This window comes from Salarias fasciatus, chromosome 7 (genome assembly GCF_902148845.1).
Source record: "Salarias fasciatus chromosome 7, fSalaFa1.1, whole genome shotgun sequence".
Lineage (NCBI taxonomy): Eukaryota > Metazoa > Chordata > Actinopteri > Blenniiformes > Blenniidae > Salarias > Salarias fasciatus.
Genome location: NC_043751.1, coordinates 13,564,646 through 13,583,346, shown reverse-complemented (window position 1 = coordinate 13,583,346; position 18,701 = coordinate 13,564,646). Strand labels below are relative to the sequence as shown.

The 18,701-nt window shown below is 41.4% G+C and overlaps 1 protein-coding gene across 2 annotated transcripts; it reads right to left on the bottom strand.

Annotated features, from left to right (window-relative positions):
* Positions 1–6,523: 6,523 nt before the first annotated feature.
* On the bottom strand, positions 6,524–18,681 carry cep152 (centrosomal protein 152). Of its 2 annotated transcripts, none has more exons than XM_030097268.1 (27): positions 18,540–18,681; positions 18,312–18,425; positions 15,817–15,926; positions 15,652–15,706; positions 15,280–15,573; positions 15,043–15,157; positions 14,822–14,962; positions 14,458–14,597; positions 14,094–14,294; positions 13,799–13,946; positions 13,601–13,692; positions 13,346–13,509; positions 12,743–12,944; positions 12,440–12,544; positions 12,210–12,340; positions 11,998–12,126; positions 11,610–11,910; positions 11,272–11,526; positions 10,386–10,517; positions 9,662–10,285; positions 9,368–9,443; positions 9,102–9,269; positions 8,896–8,980; positions 8,718–8,797; positions 8,436–8,592; positions 8,249–8,352; positions 6,524–8,138 (listed from the first exon to the last, which is right to left on the bottom strand). In XM_030097268.1, exons 2-27 carry the CDS (start codon positions 18,396–18,398, stop codon positions 7,363–7,365), a joined length of 4,872 nt encoding a protein of 1,623 aa, XP_029953128.1. In that variant the 5' UTR covers positions 18,399–18,425; positions 18,540–18,681; the 3' UTR covers positions 6,524–7,362. The 2 variants fall into 2 exon arrangements, with proteins under 2 accessions (XP_029953128.1, XP_029953130.1); XM_030097270.1 differs by having other exon boundaries at positions 6,524–8,135.
* Positions 18,682–18,701: the final 20 nt, after the last annotated feature.

Genomic DNA, 18,701 nt, shown 5'->3' with positions numbered 1-18,701 from the left:
TTAAGCGCTTATAGTTCGAACATAAAGACAACACAATACACGCTCCAGCTAGTCAGGTCAAGATACAGAAAAAGGAAGAACATCAGCATGACGAACAATACAAGGAAGTAAAAGAGAAGAGGTACAAACAAAAGATGAGAAGTGGAGGCCGTGCAAGAACTGAAGAATAGGAAGAGAAGAGCACATGTGTCCTCAAAAAATATAAAAGCTGAACTATAGAGTAGCCGGGGAGAAACCCACAAACAGATACGATTCAAATGAAGAGATAAAACAGCCTTAAGCATAAAACTGCATGTGAAATAACAGTAATGCAATAAAACTGAAAGGAAGTGAAATGATAGGAATGAAACAATAAAACGTTTAAGTTGTGATTTGTGTGCAATTTCTTAATTTTTGTGTGATATGATAGTAGACAGATGACATTTATAGAAATTGCATTGAACAGTTTGACTTTATACCTACCGTATTTGATTGCTCCGTTTTACGGCGCTCGCCGCAACAACTGGTTGCAACTTTCACCGTAGACTTTGCTTGTTTTTACACGGCAAGCTCAAATGGGCTTCAAACTGAGACTTTCACTGTTTTCTACCATTTATGGAGAAAAAAAAATTCACACCACAAAGCAAATGTACGCAGATTAATGCAACTTCCGAAATGTATGTATCCATTTATGTGCTCATGTTTGTTACCATATGAATGGATAATTCTACTTCCTTTGACCATCAAAATCATGCATATTGGAGAAAAACACTATTAAAATATATTTTTGATGCTATGTATCCTGTTGACGTCATGATGAATATCTGTTTTCATCACCGGTGCCTGCATTTGCTTTTTTGTCAAACTGATTGAATTCTTTTTCATACAGAGACGAGATTGTTCCATTTACATGAACAAGGAATAAAGTACTCAGCTTGATGTGCAGGTTTAGATTCACCAAGAATATCCTCCGGTTCCGTCAGTGGATTGATCGCATAAAGCTTTGCAGTTTGTGACATGCAGACATGATCTGACTTCCAGACCCACATGGAAGCCCACCAGTACTTTCCATGGGTTTGTTAGCTCAAATAATTGATATTTAAACAGAAACACTCCTGTTGTTTAGAGGCTGATCAGGAAAAGACAAATGTGTTTAAGTGAGAGCAGCACTGTCTTCTGAACTGACAGATATAATTTTGTGAAAATAGTGTGAAGCATTGCATGGTGACCCGACAGCCTATAAGAAAGATATGATCAGAAACACAATGTTCACAGTAAGGATCGGCATGTCGGCTCAAGTCTTCTGTTTTGCCTGTTTTCATAAATAAGCTTCATTCTGATGATGTTTTAATTTCATGTAATGCAGTGCCTGGGACTGTGGACATCAGCACTTTGCATGCTTACATTCAGATTCAGCATTGTAGTTATATGAGTATGTGGTAAAACAAAATCTGCGAAAACATTTTAAAAACCAGAACAGAAAAGCACAATGTCCTTTTAACTTTATCAGTAGTGTCTACTGTGTATTCAGTTTATTGCCACACTCAAAAGCAATCATCAAATAAGTTGGACTTCAGTGACATTTTATTGTGTTCATTTGGTTTAAAAAAATTATACATTTTTTGAAAACTGATACCAGTTCATTTATGATGTGTCTTAATATTGATTGCGTAGACTGCTCTGCACAAAGTACATTAACATTATTTATATTGTGTGTTCATTGGGAATCAATAAAGTTTAATATTCTAAAATTTGACTTGTTGATGTTCACTAAAACTTTGTTTTATTTTACTGAAGTAAACTAATTAAATCTGCACTTCTACTTTTAAAGAATGTGAATACTTTCAACAGCGTTGGTTAAAAAGACATACATTTATCGTTGTATTGCTTATTAATCAATATTTTTTTTTAGAACATATTGCTTTAGTTACTTAATCAACTACAATAACAATATTTGACATATTTTAAGATAATATCTTAAAGTTAAGAATATATTAGTGCATCACAAGTGAAGAAAACAGACTGGCGTTCCAGAAATGCACTTAAATATTCACTATTCTATTCACCTACACTGCAAATACAGTTGATTAGTTATTCTGTGCGCCGTCTTATCCGGATTTTAAACACATTTTGCAGTTGAAGTCACAGAAATCAGTGACGTTTCTGCGGTTTTAACATTTGAAAAACTTCCTGACCTCCAGCAAGGTGCTCTGGGCTCACTTGACTTGCTGCATCCTTTTCACGGCGCTCAGAACAAACATTTTCAGTTCTACAAAATAAAAGTCAAAGGAAGCAAAACTCAACTCACAGTTTTAGCGGAGCGGCTTCGCTGCACGAGCCGCGGACAGTCAGGCTCCGCGTGCCTCTCTGGTCTCTGCACTGCGCCATGAAGACACCAAGCCACCGAGCCCGCGTGCGGCCAGCCGGTGACGTCAGCGCCTGACCTCGCGCCTCACACGAGACTGGCCTGAGTCTGAGTTTGCATGGTCTCCCTGTGTGTTTGCTCGGCGGTTTCCTCACGCATTAGAAGTTAATTAGTGATTTTAAATTCCCTTCAGAAATGTTCCAACATCCTGCAACCCCGAACAAGTTCAAGTCAAATAAAGATGGATGGATATGTCTGCAAGTCGTTGGTATTATGGTTGTTTTGGTTGAGAATAGCTTCAGATTTCACTGGAACATGTTATACTTAAAAGCAAATAGAGGTTTGTTATTCCAAATCACTGGGCTGCGCCCCAGTAGAAAGGTACTGTGCTTTCTGTCCATCCTCTCATCATCTGTATGGATTTGTCCAACTTAGGCTCACATGACAATCCATCAGGGAAGAGACAGAGCCAGGAAACAGTACCAAACAGGCAGGATTACACTTTTCAAAGTCACTTTCAAAATGTACCACGGTCAGTGGTTTAAGTCCTTGAAACAGACAACAGGATCTAGAAAAGAGTGTGTTACTACTGTTACAGCTCTTGTGATCTTTGACTTGATTTGTCTCTATTCAAACAAGCAAGTAGCTCAGAACACACACGCATACACACACACGCAAAGACCAGCCACATTACAATGTCCATGAATATCTCCACAGCACCAACAAACACTACAGCTGAAAAATATGATGAGAAGGCAACCAAGAGATCACATAAGGCCGCATTGTTCGGTTACTTAATGGACGTAATTACAATTTTAAATGAGCGGCATTCCAGAGGGATTACAATTTAAAATTCACTATTCATCTGACTAAATCTGATGTTATCTGAGAATGAGGCAGTTGACATTTGCTCAATATTTCACATTCATCTTCCCCCGGGCCAGTCATTTTCCATGAACATCTAAATCATCTTTGTGGAGTGGAATCTTCTAACTTTATCCAACACAAATCTTCAACTGTTGGTGGAGAATCTCCCAATCATTCACCTCAATCACCATTCTAACGGCATTTATTTGGTGGCACTATTACATGTAAGACTTTCATTATTTCATTCATTTCAGGAATCTTCAAGCAAAAAAGAGTATTTTTTTTCCCTTCACCATTCTGGACTGTACATCTGTCTCCAGCAGTCAGGCTGTCAAAGCAGAATGAGCTGAGATTCCTGGAGATCTTACAGTACCTGGAATGTTCCTTCCGGCGCAATCCGGCAGGAACGCCACAGACAGCGTCTCCCGGGCCTGTCTCAACTCATGCTGCAGGGATTTCCAGTTCCAACGCCTGATAGGAAGGGTGACCACTTCAAAACAAGACGACGGGGTGTTTATGTCACACAACAAACTAATTATTTCCTGGTAATTTGTTCACACCCGTCCCGTTTGTTGAAGTTACAACATGAAGGTGCAGCTTTGATTTTGTTTTCAGGAAGGCATCCATAACCTGTCTGGCATGAATTCAGCTGTGTGCTGAACTCTGAACACATTTGGGACACATTAAAGGACTGTAAGCAGATTATTTTTAGAAGAAAGTGCCAAATTAAAATGAATGTTCCTGAAAATTTTACAACTCTACAAAAACTATAGTTTCTTCTTTGCAGTCCCAACCACTGTTTTCTGAATTGTAACATCATGCGGTAATAACAAGAGAGTGATAAAAAGCCTCTCACAGGCTGTGCTCAGCCCCATTCATGTGCCGTACAGCTTTATTCTCCTCAGGGAGCCATAAAATCACACTCTCACATTCACAATTGCATGTTTTTGGACTGTGGGAGGAAACCGAAGACACTGGAAAAAATAAAAATCAAAGCACACCCAGGGAGAAGATGCAAACTATACCTAGAAAAGCCACCAGCTGTGAAGCCATTCACTTCCAGCTCAGCGGCTCCGGGGGTGCATGTTTGGCTACAAACACCTGACGGCGATCAAAGGAGCACAGCAACCCTCAAAAAAAATGAAGCAATTGTGTGGGTGGCGCAGCTGCGTGATGGAAAGTGTTCCTAGAAGATAAAAAAAAAAGATCCAAACATGTTACATAACAGCTGGCTGACAGTTGAGTGGCTGCGGGTCCTTGCATGTAAACACACACACATTCCTTTGTGTGCATCTCCTGATCCAGCACTCAGGTGTGCAGCACAAACAACACTGCCGTCAGTCTGAGCTCTGTGACAGCGGCTCATTGATTTGCATTTATTTCCCTGTTTCTGTGGACAGAGCTGAAGCATGGAATGTGTGTGTGTGTGTGTGTGTGTGTCCTTATCTCAGGTATTCACTCAAAAGATTGGGCAAGTTTGGAAACATCAGTGCGTGGGTTCATGAAATTCCACATAATGACAATTACCGTAACAAGCTGGAAACAAACTTGTCTGAACATTAGATGAGCTGCTCAGGTTTGGAATCCAGCGGCCTCCGTCTGGTCCACAGTCCTCCTGCACTCCGATCACTGTGTCACTGATAAACTATGTGTCACACTGCTGTGCAGCTTCAAAATAGACTTGATTTGTTCAACTCTGCCACTGTATGTGACTCAAACCATGAAATGCTTCCTCTGGCGTTTTAAATGTGCATAAGGATGATTTCTTACACGCTTTGAACTTATGGATGTATGCGTGTATCAAGCTCACTGCAAATTATATGATGCCTTTCATGTGTTTCACTGATGTTTGCTGCATTTCCACATGAAATCAGACATGTGAAGAAAGAAAACTCATCTCACACAATGCAGCATTTCAATCAGACCGTTTGAATAGTGTTGTAGTGCTGTGGGTGTCATCTTGTGGTCAACACCTTCAGAGATGTATTAAAGAGAAAGACGTAAAATCCTCCAGAGACTACACAAAACATTGAAACAAATCCTAAAACACAAACTCCGTGTTCACTATTGTATCTTTTAATGTGGAAAACCCCAAAGCTGCAGCTTGATTGACAAAACTGGAGGGAAAGAAAAGGAACTGAAGCTTTATGATACTCATTTCTCACCACAAGGTGGGGCCATTGCTGAATATATTGAGTCAAGTGTGACTGGGATGTCATTTCGTCTCTTTTTCGCTAAGAAAACGTGGCTCTTTTATTTGAAGCAAGCTGTCCTTTCAAAAGTTGTTCAACAAGTTAATAACAGCCATTCTAAATAAGTGGAGAATAGGATCATTAAAAACATTTGCAATGACTTGATACAAATGATCACAAAACCGAGTGACACTAAATGTCAAAATAAGCCCGAAATGTACCTTAGAACACGAATTAAATTAATCATACAAACTTCTGAAGTATTTATTTATTCAGGACATGAGTTATCCACTCTAATACCTTGTTTTCACAAATGAAAGATGTTCAGAGAAGATCATGTTTGTGAAATTTGACAAGAAGTTTAATGCCCTGCAATTAGTTATTACATTTTTAGCTCAATTTTAGAAGTATTTGGATGTTTTCTTTTTCAGGTGTAACTAAATAAAATAAATAAAATCACATGTGTTCAGTATGATCTCCTTGATCACACTGGAGATCTGACCTGACCCGGCGGAGTGTGGAGGATGCTGACCTGTAGGCTCCTCTCTGCTGACCTCTCCTGGACAAACCGCATCACAGCAGGAAGGCTCAGCAGAGAGGATTTCTGAACTTTTCGTGACACTTGGTGCAGGAACTGTTCAGAATGAAGCGGTTATCAGTGCGGGATGTGGATTAATGTGGACAGAGTGATGAGGAGGAATGTTTAAATACCAGTTCTAACCAAACCAGGAATCCACTGGTGGATTATGGGTCAAACAGCTGTTGTGGGTTTCTTCATTAAACTTGTTGAAAACAGCAAGTTGTTCAAAACGTACTGAAATATAGAGCAATTATTCAAGAGTTTAGAGGTCACATGAAGTTGACCTGTAAAGGTTATAGTGCATTTAAAGTTCATCCAGAAATTTCACCCGAAAAGATGAAGATCAATAACTTTTTGAGTATTGTAGGTTTGCAGTATCTTCTAACTGAAAAGCGACATTCATTATATTCAAATGTTTCATAAGTAATAATGACAAAGTATCAGCTCTCAAAACCAATAAATAATCCAATATAAAATTTATTGACTTCAGCAATATATAAAAAAAACATATTTACAGTACATCTATGAACAGGATAAAAATTTAAACACAAATACACACAGAAATAGAACATCCTAAAGCTCATAAACTGCAAAAAGCAACATTCCTGAGGTAGAGGGTCAGTGGAGCCACACTGTGACTTTCTACATGAAATAAAATCATTGTGACACTTTGCGATAACAAGCTCAACAACAAGCTCCTAATAGAGCGCAGAGAGCGACACGTTTCTGCTTCACGTCTGGATTCAAATGAACAGCAGACAGATGACGAGACCGTCTTTTCACAAATAATCAGGTTCACGCGCGACAGGCTGGTGGCAAAGTGAGCTGGTTTACTTTGACATAACAGGCTGTAACGAATCATCTACAGCTGCAGCTTTTTGTCGAATGTGTTTTTGCTCAACTTGTTTGATAAATTTAGAAAGAAAAAAATGTTTGTACATGTTCAGTTTAAGATACAGCCTGCTGTGAAGTCAGTTTTACTGAGCTCTTATACTCAGTGCCGCGAGTTCAGCTGTCTGAATTCAGTTTATACTATAAATTCTTCAGCCAATTTCATCTCTACAAGAGGCAAATATTCGATCAGGACTGAGCTCTTTCCTCCACTTTCAGTTTTTGCACTACAAAAGGCAAACCAGCAGTTGATTGTAGAGAAACGCATGAAGGTGAGAACACATTTCTACACTTCCTCATCTCGCTCAGTGCAAGAAAAGAAATGCATGTATTCCCAGATATGTCAAACTAAGTTATCAACAATACGTCAAGATACACAAACACTGCAAACAACTATTAAGGCAACAGCTGTATATCATCACACACTGCTGTATCAGAGGCACTATTGGATAATGACTAGATAACTATGTAAAGAGTGAATTCAGCTCTTAGTTCTGCTGGTAGAACGGGCTGTCAAACCCACTGTCCTGCTGGTGCAGCCTCAACTCAGAAAACAGAGGCCTGGAACACACTGCCTGCTGCGTCTCGCATTCGGAGCCCGGAGTGGGCTCCCTCTGAGAAACTCTGATCGCGAGCGCCGAGGTCTCGGCGTACGGCGTCTTCTTGGAGATCTCGTTATAAACCGTGAGGTCTGAAACGTCCGGGGTGAGAGCGCCAAACTCCCCAATAACGCTATGCGATGCGGCGGGCACGGCGAAGGGCTTTACCGGCTCCACCTTTCGACCGAGGAATGACAGCGTGGAGAGGTGGAAGCTGGCCTCTGAGTCGCTGCCAGTCAGACTCCGGTCGGGGTGTTTGTCTTCTCGGACTGGAGCCTCCTTGCAGAGGAAAGGCCTGCCCTGATTGTCACTTTCCTGCAAGTACAGCTCCCTGTTTTTACCCCGCGTGGACACGTTTTCAAAATCTGCAGCGGAAGGAAAAGACGCCGGATGACGGGACTTGTGCAAGTGGAGGTTTTTGGTCTTCATCCCGGCGTCGGCTGACGTCTCGTCCTTCTCACGTGAGGGTTTGTCCGAATGGTTTAGGAGTTTCGTCCTCACTGTGGCGGCTGGGTTCTGCTCTGAATCGGCACCAGTCTCGTCTCTGTGGGGTCTCTCCTCTGCCCTGGTGCCAGGAAGCACATTCTGGGATGCCAGGTCCTTACTGGAGCCTCCGCTTCCACCTGGAGGGCGGGTGGAGGAGGACACAGCTGTCGAACAGCCTGCTGATAGAAACGCAGCGATTAAAAACGCTTTCACAATCTTAGGAGAAAATTTTTATTACACAGGTGCTCTGTGCTAAAGAATATATTATTGAAATAAATCCTCTCGTCACCTGGTAAATTGTGGTTCCTTCCCGATTTACTTTTAACCGGCGTTTCAAACACTTTCGCCATGGCCACCAGCTTGCTTGCGGCATTCATTATTTTCTTCTCCGCACTGCAAAACACAGACAGATCAATACAATGAGCCAGATTTGCAGCAATGAAGCCAACAGTCACTGGACCGTTGAGGCCACTCGCCCTGTACTCTTTCCTCCGTCTTCCAGCAGCTCCTGCAGACAGCTCAGGTAGTAGTGCCGCATCTTTCTGGCGGTGTCCTGCCGCTCTCTCTGCACCTCTTTGCGGATCATGTCTGCTGCTCGTTCGCGGCTTTCCTGGAGATAACGCAGCATGTCTCCTGGGATGAAGAAAAAATACAATCCACTTTTGTTCATATGAATGATTACTTTGAAAAGATGTGAGAGCCTGCAAGTAACGAAACAAAACGACTCTTTTTTCAGTCATTCCAGCATTAAAACCAACCTCTGATTTTCTCTACAGTCAGCAGGTACTGCTGCTTCATCTCTTCGAGGCCTTCTTGCAGTTTTAGTTGATCAGAACATCTGGAAACAAGCGCAAAACATGTTTTCTTTCCTCTTCTATATTTGCTGAGTGCAAACAGATTACAATGTAAATTAAAAAATTATATAAAAACCCAAACCTTGCAGAGTCGTTTCCTCTCTTGACTTCTTCTAACTGCTGTAGATGTTCCTCCTTTGCTTTCTGTAAGCTGCTATGATGTTCATCTACAGTAAACAGTGGCATATCCATGCTGTATCAATACGCACGCTTCCCTAAATCACAGCTGAGCAGGAGTATTTCACTTGTAATAATAATAATAATAATATTAAAATTGGGGGGAAATACCCTTGAGTTGCTGCACTGCAGTTTTGTGCTCTCGGACGCTGTGCTGGAGCTGACGGCACGCTTTCTCCAAATGTCTCTGCAGCTCGTTGTTCTTCTTCTGGAGTTTACTTGTATTCTGAGCGCACTCCTTCCTGCAGCTGGACGCCTGTTTTCTCTCACTAAAAGAACCTGGGAATGACAAAATAAATACATAAACCCACCATGCTGACTTGTGACCACAGCTTCTTGGATATATTAATGAAAATAGCAGTGAAAATGTTGTGTACTTTGGATTTTGTTGATTTCTCTCTCATGCCGTTCTTGTATTTCTTTCAACATTCTTCTAATTCTCTCTTCACTCGTCTGTGGGAGCATAAAAGAGAGTACAGTTTCAATAAAATGACACATTCACCAAGACAGTATTCCATGACAGTAGGGCTTAAATTTTAACCAATCAAGATTTTGATTCACAAGGTTTTTCTCAGCTTTCAATGTAATCCTCTTTTTTTTCCCTAGAATCAAACTACACTTATAAAAGCACTTTATTTATACTTTAGATGAAAAATGATATAACGACTCACTTTCTCCCACTCCTTTTTAGCCTGAGAAACAGCTCTTTTAATCAAGTCTGTGCATGAAGTATGAATGAGGCGTCTTATTGACGGCTCGGCTGTGGTCCCACTCCTCTCTTCACCATCCTGATGCTCTGGTTTGGACTGATTCAGAAGTTCGGCCTGAACCCCTGCCAGTCCCGTTTCCAGCTCGGCTTTAAATTCCTCTCTCAGCTGCTGTGTGTGGGTCAGCTCTTTGGCTGCACACTGGGATCGCCATTCCTCCTCTCGGGTCCTCACAGTCTGCTGAAACTTGGCTTCCATCTGAAGCAGAATTTCCTTCTTCTGGAGTTCGGCGTCCTCTCTGGTCTGCTCCAGCTTTCTGAGCTGTTCTTGCAACTTGGTTTGGTACACTTGCTCACTGCGAGCTTGGATCATGGCGATCTCTTGTCGTTTGTCTCTATTCCAGGCTTCTCGAGCTCCGGCCAGCTCAGCTTTCATCACAGCAGCCTGCTCTCTGGTCACCTGCTCCAGCTGGTTCTGGAGAGCTGCCAACTCCCTTTGAAGATCCTCCACCTGCTGTCCTCCAGGGCTTTGCTCCTCCAGCTTCTTCTTCTGCCACCTTTCCTCTGCGTCCTTCAGTGCCTGAGACACCTGAAACAGTTCATTAAGATGCATCATCCAAATAAAAGAGGAGAGAAACAGCTGTATCATAATGACACTTTCAAAAGTGGAACGAAGAAGCCTGTCATACTTGTTGTTCAGTCCGCTTCTCTTGTAATTCTTCCCACTTCTTCTGCTCCGTGATGAGAGAGGCCTGGTATTCTGGTAATGAAGTTAAGTCATCGATCCACCGGGTGTAGGCTCTGGTCACAGCACCTTCAACCTGAAACACATTTTCCAGATTGATGTTCGACTCTGAAAATGGCACAGACTATCACCACAAAGCAACAAAACAAACATGGAGCCTGAAAAGGTGTATTCAAAAATCTGAAGAGCACTTTGCATATAAGTTGGGTTGAAACACATTTTTTTTTAAGTTATCCATGTCAGTCATGACTATTTTATTCCAGTTAATTTAAAAAAAATTAGTGCTGTCAGTTTTAAGCATTTGATCGCAATTAATCGTGATTAATTCATGGAGAGCTGTCAACAATTAACTTTTTTTAAGTTGAGATTAATCGCAATGAAGAATCTAACCCTCATAAATCAGTCCCAATGTCAGGAAAAAGACAATTATCCTCTAGCTCTTTTCTTTGACCCAAATGGCAGACCTTGCGATTAATCGCGATTAATCCATTGACAGCACTAAAAAAAAATACAAACTAATTTTCTGATTGGTTTTAGACAAATATCAATAATTTGAATCAACTGATGGAAAAAAATACACTCTTCGTTTTTATATTTAATTATGTTATCTAAATTGTCCTAGTATCTGATTATCTTCCTATTTTATAACTGCAGTCCATAATTGTCACCACTAGAATATAAAAATGAATGAATGAATGAAAGCTAAATCTTGACTTATACACTGAATGCTTCGCGCATGTAGTAATAAGTAACAAATCAACTCACTTTTGAATTTTTTCCCCCCCAACTTGTTGAAATTTTCTTGTTCGTTGAATGAAAAGCTCACCAACCTGTTTGGCCATGTCCTCCAGGTATTTTTCCTGCGCCTCTCTCTGGGCTTGCTTTCGGGCTTCCTCCACAGCCTTCCGCTGCGCCTTGTCCGCCTCCTGCTGCAGCTGCTGTTTCTGAGCGCTGAGCCGGGAGTCCAGCTCCTCGGCGGTTACGGTAAGACAGGTCGTTTCAGCGGCGTCTGTCTGGCAGGTCGCCTCATCCATCTCCGCGGGTCTTTTTGCATCCTCAAGCTTCTGAGTCCAAATCTTTTCTGTCTAAAAGAAAAAAGAAAATAGAATCAGATAAGAAATCGCTCTCAGTGAGACAAAGAGGCTGGATTTTCCTTCCGATGTCTCGCCTTTTGCATCTCCTCCTTCCATTTAGCCTTGGCTGCAGAGACCTGAGAGTTTACTTGCTGCTGGATTTCAGTCTTCTTCTCTTTGGACCAGGCAGCTTTGAGCTGTATTATCGAGGCCTGATGTTGAGCCTCAAGTTCAGTTCTCAGCTTCTCCACAGCTGCACTGGCCTGGTCTCGAATCGCAGCTTCTTCCTGCTCTCGCTTGCGAATGCTTTCTTCAAGCATGTTCTTTTCATTGCAGATAGCTAGGTAGCATTCTTGCACACCCAGCATCTTGTCGTTGACTTCAGAGAGCTGCGTCCTGCAGGTAAAGTAAGGGAGAGAGCGAATGAGATGGGACAGTTTCTCCTTGGTTGAAATGCTTGGCATTAGACATCGAGAGACTTACTGCAGCAGATGAAGCTGCTGCTGGTGCTGCACAGTCAGCTCTTCCATCTGAGCCTCATGCTCCAGCGTTAGCTCTGTTCTGATCTGGTTTACCACGTCGTCCCGATACTGCTGATGAATCCGCTCAGATCTGGACAGACGTTCAGAATCATTTACAGACACACGCATACAATACATGCTGTTTAATGCAGTTTGGATGTCTCTGTGTCTCACCTCACTGTTGCTTCCTGCTTCTCTTGGTCAAGCTCCTGGATCATCTCCCTCATTCTGGAGCACAGCTCGGAATTAGCAGCCTTCAACTTTTCCTCACTCTGCTTGAGCTCCTTGTGCTTCTGATCCAGCGACTGCAGTTTGGAAAAAAAAAAAGTCACTCATGACTTCATAATAATGATGAGTAATTATTATTATTAAATCAATGACATAAACAGCAAACTACAACAAACCTCAAGCTGTTCCTGCAAAAGCCGTTTGTCTTCTTGTAGCCTCTGCAACTCTTTCTGAGAGTCTCCAGACACGTCTGTTTGCTTCATTTGACTGCTCTCTCTGACCTGAGGAGATCATCATGTCATTATCAAAGCATTTCAGTTTATCTGTATTTTAGATTATTTTCTTCTTCCCACACAGTAGTTTAAAGCCAACCATTAATTACAAAAAGACTAATATATTCATGATTTTGCTGTGTTAGCTCGCCTGCTTTTGTTTGAGATAAGTTCTAAACACAGTGATGAGAAAAGAAGATTTCTTACCCAAGCCTTGACTTTGACTTCCTCCAACTCTTTCTGCAGCTCGTTCACTTGAGCCTGGCAGTGCTGGAGCTCCTCCTGCAGCTGACTGATCTTCTGCCGCTTCCCCTTCAAACTGCCCAGACAGCGCTGCATCTCCACTCGGAGCAGCCGTAAAGCTTCATCCTTTGGCAGCTTGGAGTCTGACAGATGAGTGAGAGCAGTGCTGCCAAGACAAGAAGAAAATATAACTCTGACGGCTCCTGATGGGAGTGCTGTCAGCTCGTCCATCTTCTATCACTCTTTATTCAGATTAGAGTCTCGCGGTGCTGAAGCCAGTAACGGCTCACAACAAGCAAAAGAAATCAGTCTCCAGTCTGTCACATGACAAACAAAGACAGATATTCAGACTCATGGGTAATTAGAAGTCATTCAATAACCTCAAAGGCATGTTTTGGACTGTGAAAAGAAATCTGACTACAAAGAACGAAAGAAATAAAACAAACACCATTTGACTCGGTACTTCAATGGAGTCTATAAATAGAGCCAGTTGACATGGTTTTCCAGTTAATACTGACAGTCACAGCACGGAGCAGAAAAACAATGTACTGTAGAATCATCGTGTACCTATGCAGCAGGCCGTTCTTCCTGTTTGTTTTCTTCAGCCCCAGATCCAAGCATGATTCAGACAGCTGATTCTCCCAGTCACTGCTCGGTTCCAAAGCAATAACACCATGTTTGATGGCTGATTCATAGAGTGTAATCTGCTCCTTCAGATCAGCCATATCCTCCTACGGGGGGGAAAAAAAAAAGTGGAAGAACTGATAACTCAGTCTTTTCACGTCACCGTATTTCTAAAGACAGAAATATGAAAAAGCAAACCTGTAAAACTTTGTTCATGTTTTCACTTAGTGCCTTAGCTGATTGTGCTTGTTGCAGTTTGATTTGCATTTGACTCATCTCTTGGACTGAACCTGGAGAAAATACGAGATTAAATTCATGCAACTTCGCTTGTGAATTATCGTAACTTTCCCATTTTAGAAAACACTGATCTGAGTACATGAAGATGCCTTGACTCACTTGTCTCCAGCAGTTTGGCGCAATGCTGTTGACTCTCCTCCAGACGCTGAGTGAGGGCGTTGATGACTTTGGCTCTCTCCAGCTGTTGTTCTTCTCTCTGGCACTCCAGCTGTTTCACCTGCTCTCGTAAACTCTGACAAACATCAACCTGGAAAAAGCACAAAAAAAAACATGCTGACTCGGTTTGCAGGAGGCTTGAAATAAAAAAAAAATCTTTTCAGATGTATCTAATTTTAAATGGATGAACTGTGGGTAACTTTGACACTTCAGATGTAATTCAATGCTGTGGACAGACCTGTGCTTTCAGAGAATGAGAGGTGGAGTCCAGCTTCTGCTGCAGGGCCAACACTGCAGAGTCATGCTGCTCCTTCATGACGGTCAGGTCTCTGTCGTGCTGCTGTCGCGCTCTGGACAGAGTATCGGAGCGACAAAGCTCCAGCATCTGCTGCTTCATGCTGTCCACCGCAGCGTCTGCCACCATCTGCTTCTTCATGTTCTGAAAGCAAAAACAAAATTATGAGAACAACTAAAAGGTATTCCTAATTCACGACAGCTATTCTCAAGTACATATATTTACGTTTTTTTAATTACAGACAACTTCAGGTATGACATAGTGTTGTGTAATCACCATTTCACTGTTATTTAGTTAGGTTACTTACCTCCTGATTTCTGTCATTGAGGATCTGCACTTGCTGCTCCAGCACCTTCAGCTTGCTTTGCATTTGAATCTCTCTCACTTTTGCTTCTTCGACCAGTTGACTTGATTCCTTCAGACTTACAGCCAGGCCATCTTTTTCATCTAGAAATTATTCAAAAAAAAAAAAAAAAAAGAGTCAAAAACAGATGAGAGACAGTAGAAAACTATTCTAGAATAAAGTTTTAAGGGAGACAAAAAATTAAGACTGCAATTACAAAAAACTTCACATATAAAAAAATGTAACAGCTTATTTCCTTCAACTAGCTTGTGTATTCAAAATGAGAGTATTCACATCATGAAAATCAAAAAGTCAGTGCGAAACATACCTCTAACAATTGCAAACTGATGTTCAACGTATCTCATTTTGCGTCGTGCATCTTCCAATTTTTGCTCCAAATCTTCAATTTGCCTTTGTTGCGCTTTATTCAAAATCTGCAGCTGAGCAAACTGCTGCCTTTCAGAATTTTCTGAAACACAGAAAAACCAGGATCATGAATGAATTTCATTTAACCTCGCGAATGGTATTAATCTGGACTGTGTGTCTCACGTTGTGTCGTGTCCAGGAATTCTCTTTGCAGATGGTCATAGTGGGCGTCTTGCTGAGCTCCTTGTGAGTTAAACATCTTTGGCTGATGGGCAGGGTGTTGAGGATTGTAAGTAGCCTAATAATAATAATAATAACACAAAGAAATTAAACCATCAAGTGAGCAGAATTCACTGTCGATAAATAAAACAGTGCCCTGCTGTTGTTTTTGTAGATTTCAATAATAAAAGATCATTTTACCTGAAAATGGCTTTGTTTGTCCATGTATCCTCTTTCCGCATTATATTCCACATGGTTATTGGTGGTTTGAGGGTATAAGTCTGACTGAAACTCTGTGGAAAACTCACAAGTTTCTGCAGATTGTTCTGTGCCGATGCTCACGCACGCATAATCTCCCTGTGCGAACTGATGATCCTGTTTCCAAGTGTGGGCCAGAGGCTGACTCTGAGGCTGACTTTGGTGTCCATGACTATGAACTTCATCTTCATAAGCATGGCCGTTGTGGGAGTCTCGATTGTAGTCAACTTCATAGTTCTTTGGAGAGGAAATAAAAACAACATGAGTATTTTCTTGGAGAGGAAAATAATATTTATAAAAACAAGCTAACTGTACCTGTGCATGAGAAGCTGGATTATCAGACCATTGCTGAGTCCAGCTGGCAGGCGGGCTGATCACATTAAAAAAAAAAAAAAAAAAGGACAAATATAAATGGATCACATTAAAGGTCTCTCCAAATGAGCGACTGGTCATGAGTCAACGCACAGCAATGTGGTTTACCTGCTGCCAGTGTTTTTGTTGCTGCAGGCCGAGTACTCGAGGTCTGAGGGGGTGGAGTCTCTGCTGTCATCCAGCATGTCATGGGGCAAGTCTGTGAGCAGCTTGTGCAACTGCAGAAAAATAGCACATGGAAATGAGTCACCGCTGTTGCCCCGCAACAAAGTTGTAAAATAACAGATTGACACTGAAACGCAAGCTGTCTCTGCCCAAGAGGACGACACGGTATCGGTTATGGATTTACAGACACACAGCTGCAAGATTTTAAATTCACCACTCAGCATTTCGTGACGGTAAACTACGCTTTGCAAGTAACTGAGAAAAGCATTTTCAAAACTATTTTATGCATGTGATTGTGCACATAACTGATTAATTACATAGTTTATTTTGTTTGTTTTTTTAACATAGGAATACTTCTAAACTTCTAAAATACTCTTTAATGTTTCTAAAAAGTATCAGCACAGCTTTCTACACTGATGAATGTAATCATCCCCAGAAAGTCAGTCATGGGTTTTAAATATTTCATCTATTACCAACACACAACAGCAATGCCAACTGTCATCCGTCTCATTCAGAGATTGCACATCCTTGCCTCACAAAACACCCATGTAAGAGAGATGGAATAACAAAAGTCAGCTGAACTTACTTCCCACAAGGAGCGCTGAATAGTCCTCAAATCCTCCACTGTGTCCAAAACCAAAGGACCCATATTGTCCTTCTTATATTAAAGAATAAAAGGGCAATTCTGCCTCAGCTGTGAAGCAGTAACATAAAGCTGAACCAAATATATCTGCAGAGAAAACCCTCGTTGTGAAAAATCCAAAGCGTGCCTGGCATGTTGTCGGCTTCCTGTGGTACGGCTATGTTTTGCTCCAAAAGAACTCCATTGTTCAGGAGAAACATATAGCAAAGTTAACTGGGGCAGAAACATTCCAATTACCAGTGGGAAACATTTTCCACTTGACTAGTTGGACTATAATAAGTGGGTTACAGGTAGGGGGAGAAATATCCATAATAATCAAAGTCCCATTCTGCAGCTGACTGGTAAAATCTTGAATGTGTTTTTTTTTCTAAATAAAGCTGGGAAAGGCAGAGCACTGGATAACCTAAATAAAGACAACACAAGAAAGCCACAAAGCAGAGCTAGACCCAAGGATCTCAGCATGACACACCTCGGAGGAGGAGTTTCTCTTGAGCCAATGAAAGCTCCGGCTCACAGCACAACTGACTGTGGGTGGGAGTAAAAACACATCACATTCACTACTCACAAAAAGCTACAGACATTCCACTTTCAGGTGACATTTCTGGATTAACTTCACAGGTGAACTGAAAGTGAACTTCTCTGAACCTTTGAATGCACATGTCCAACTGTTCATTGTTTCAGAACTTGTTGCACAACTTGATGTTCTACAAGGAGCACAACGAGAAGAAAAAAAATCACAAGAAGTGTTTGATCTATTAATCAACCAATAAATGTACTTGCTCAATTACAATTATTTAAACAGTCCTCCTCATCATGCTGCTTACATCTTGATCATGAGACCAAGATGACACCCAATCAACAGCACCTCACCACTGGCAGCTTCACACAGGATGACAGAAGTGACCACTGAGCTGAGTCTGAGTGTCACAGTGTCATCATCAGCTGCCATAGAAATACAGGGAGACTGAAGAGGTGGCATCAATAGGAACGGCTGCTGGAGACTGAGGAACTGAAAAAATGAGAGTGACCTGCATTTTCTCCAGACCTGAATCCCATAGAAAACCTCCGAGTCGCCATCATAAGTGTGTATCCCAGAACCTCAGTGACCTGAGGGCCACCCTTCAAGAAGAGTGGGATGCCATGCCTCAGCAGACAAAATCCACTTGTGAACAGCAGGAGACGTTGGTGCTCAAGGATACATGATAAGTTATTTTCAGATTGTCAATAAAATTGCATACTTTTATTTAATTGCTCTTCTTTCATGATATAATATCACTGTAACAATACTTTTTTACATTTTCCATACATTTCAGCCAAAAACCAAATATCCCTAATGTTCTGTGAGTTGTGTATATGAAACTGACAGTGATCGCAAATTCACAGAATATTCATTCTGCTTTCCAAAAAAAACCTGTCAAATGTGTGGTAATCTCAGAGAACTATATAATTTGATTAGTAAACAAAAATAAGGTATTTAACCAGAAAGGGGAAAAAATAGGTCTCAATATATACTCTAATGAATTGACTTAACTGGACCTCATACAGCTGGTTTTCTATATTATATGTGACACAACGGAACCCCGCTATATAAATTGATTATTGAACCTCTTAAAATCCCAATCTTAAAATAGATACATCATGATTAATAAGGATTTTTTTTTTCCTTTTTCATATCTCAACTATGCTGTTCAACAACTAAAGGCGAACTTGACTGTCGACTTGTTTGTTGTACTTATTTTGGCTAATTAATGGCAAGCATGCCTCTTCTATAATCGTGTATTGATGAGTGTTGCACCTCTTGCTCTCGTGCATAATCCTCCTGGTCGTACTCCTCTTCATCATGCTGGGTTTGCAGGGCTGCACTGTCAAAGTCCATAGACATTTTGCCAACTTGCTGGAGGACAAATGGCTTGAAAAAAAAAAACAACGGAACCATCAACACTTATAACAAGGATTTTCAGCATAACATTGTCGGTATTTGATAACAGCAAACTGAAGCCTGTCAAGCGTGTTCATAACTTACCTATTGACACTTTCCTTTGTTGCGTTCCTTGTTAGAACAGCGTTACGGTTCTGTAGCTTTAGCATCTAGCCACGCTGCTGACTATATTACTGAACCGGCATTGACCCGTGGCCATGTTAATGAAAGGTTCGGCAACCTTCAGTCAACACTCAGAGCCCCTTT

Excerpts from the sequence above, each read along its gene's own strand:
- cep152 (XM_030097268.1), bottom strand. The coding sequence starts at position 18,398 with ATGTCTATGGACTTTGACAGTGCAGCCCTGCAAACCCAGCATGATGAA. Across the intron at positions 13,510-13,600 it reads ACATGAACAAAGTTTTACAG|GAGGATATGGCTGATCTGAA; the intron begins GTTTGCTTTTTC and ends TCCCCCCCGTAG. Across the intron at positions 12,127-12,209 it reads AAGCAGGAAGCAACAGTGAG|ATCTGAGCGGATTCATCAGC; the intron begins GTGAGACACAGA and ends ACGTCTGTCCAG.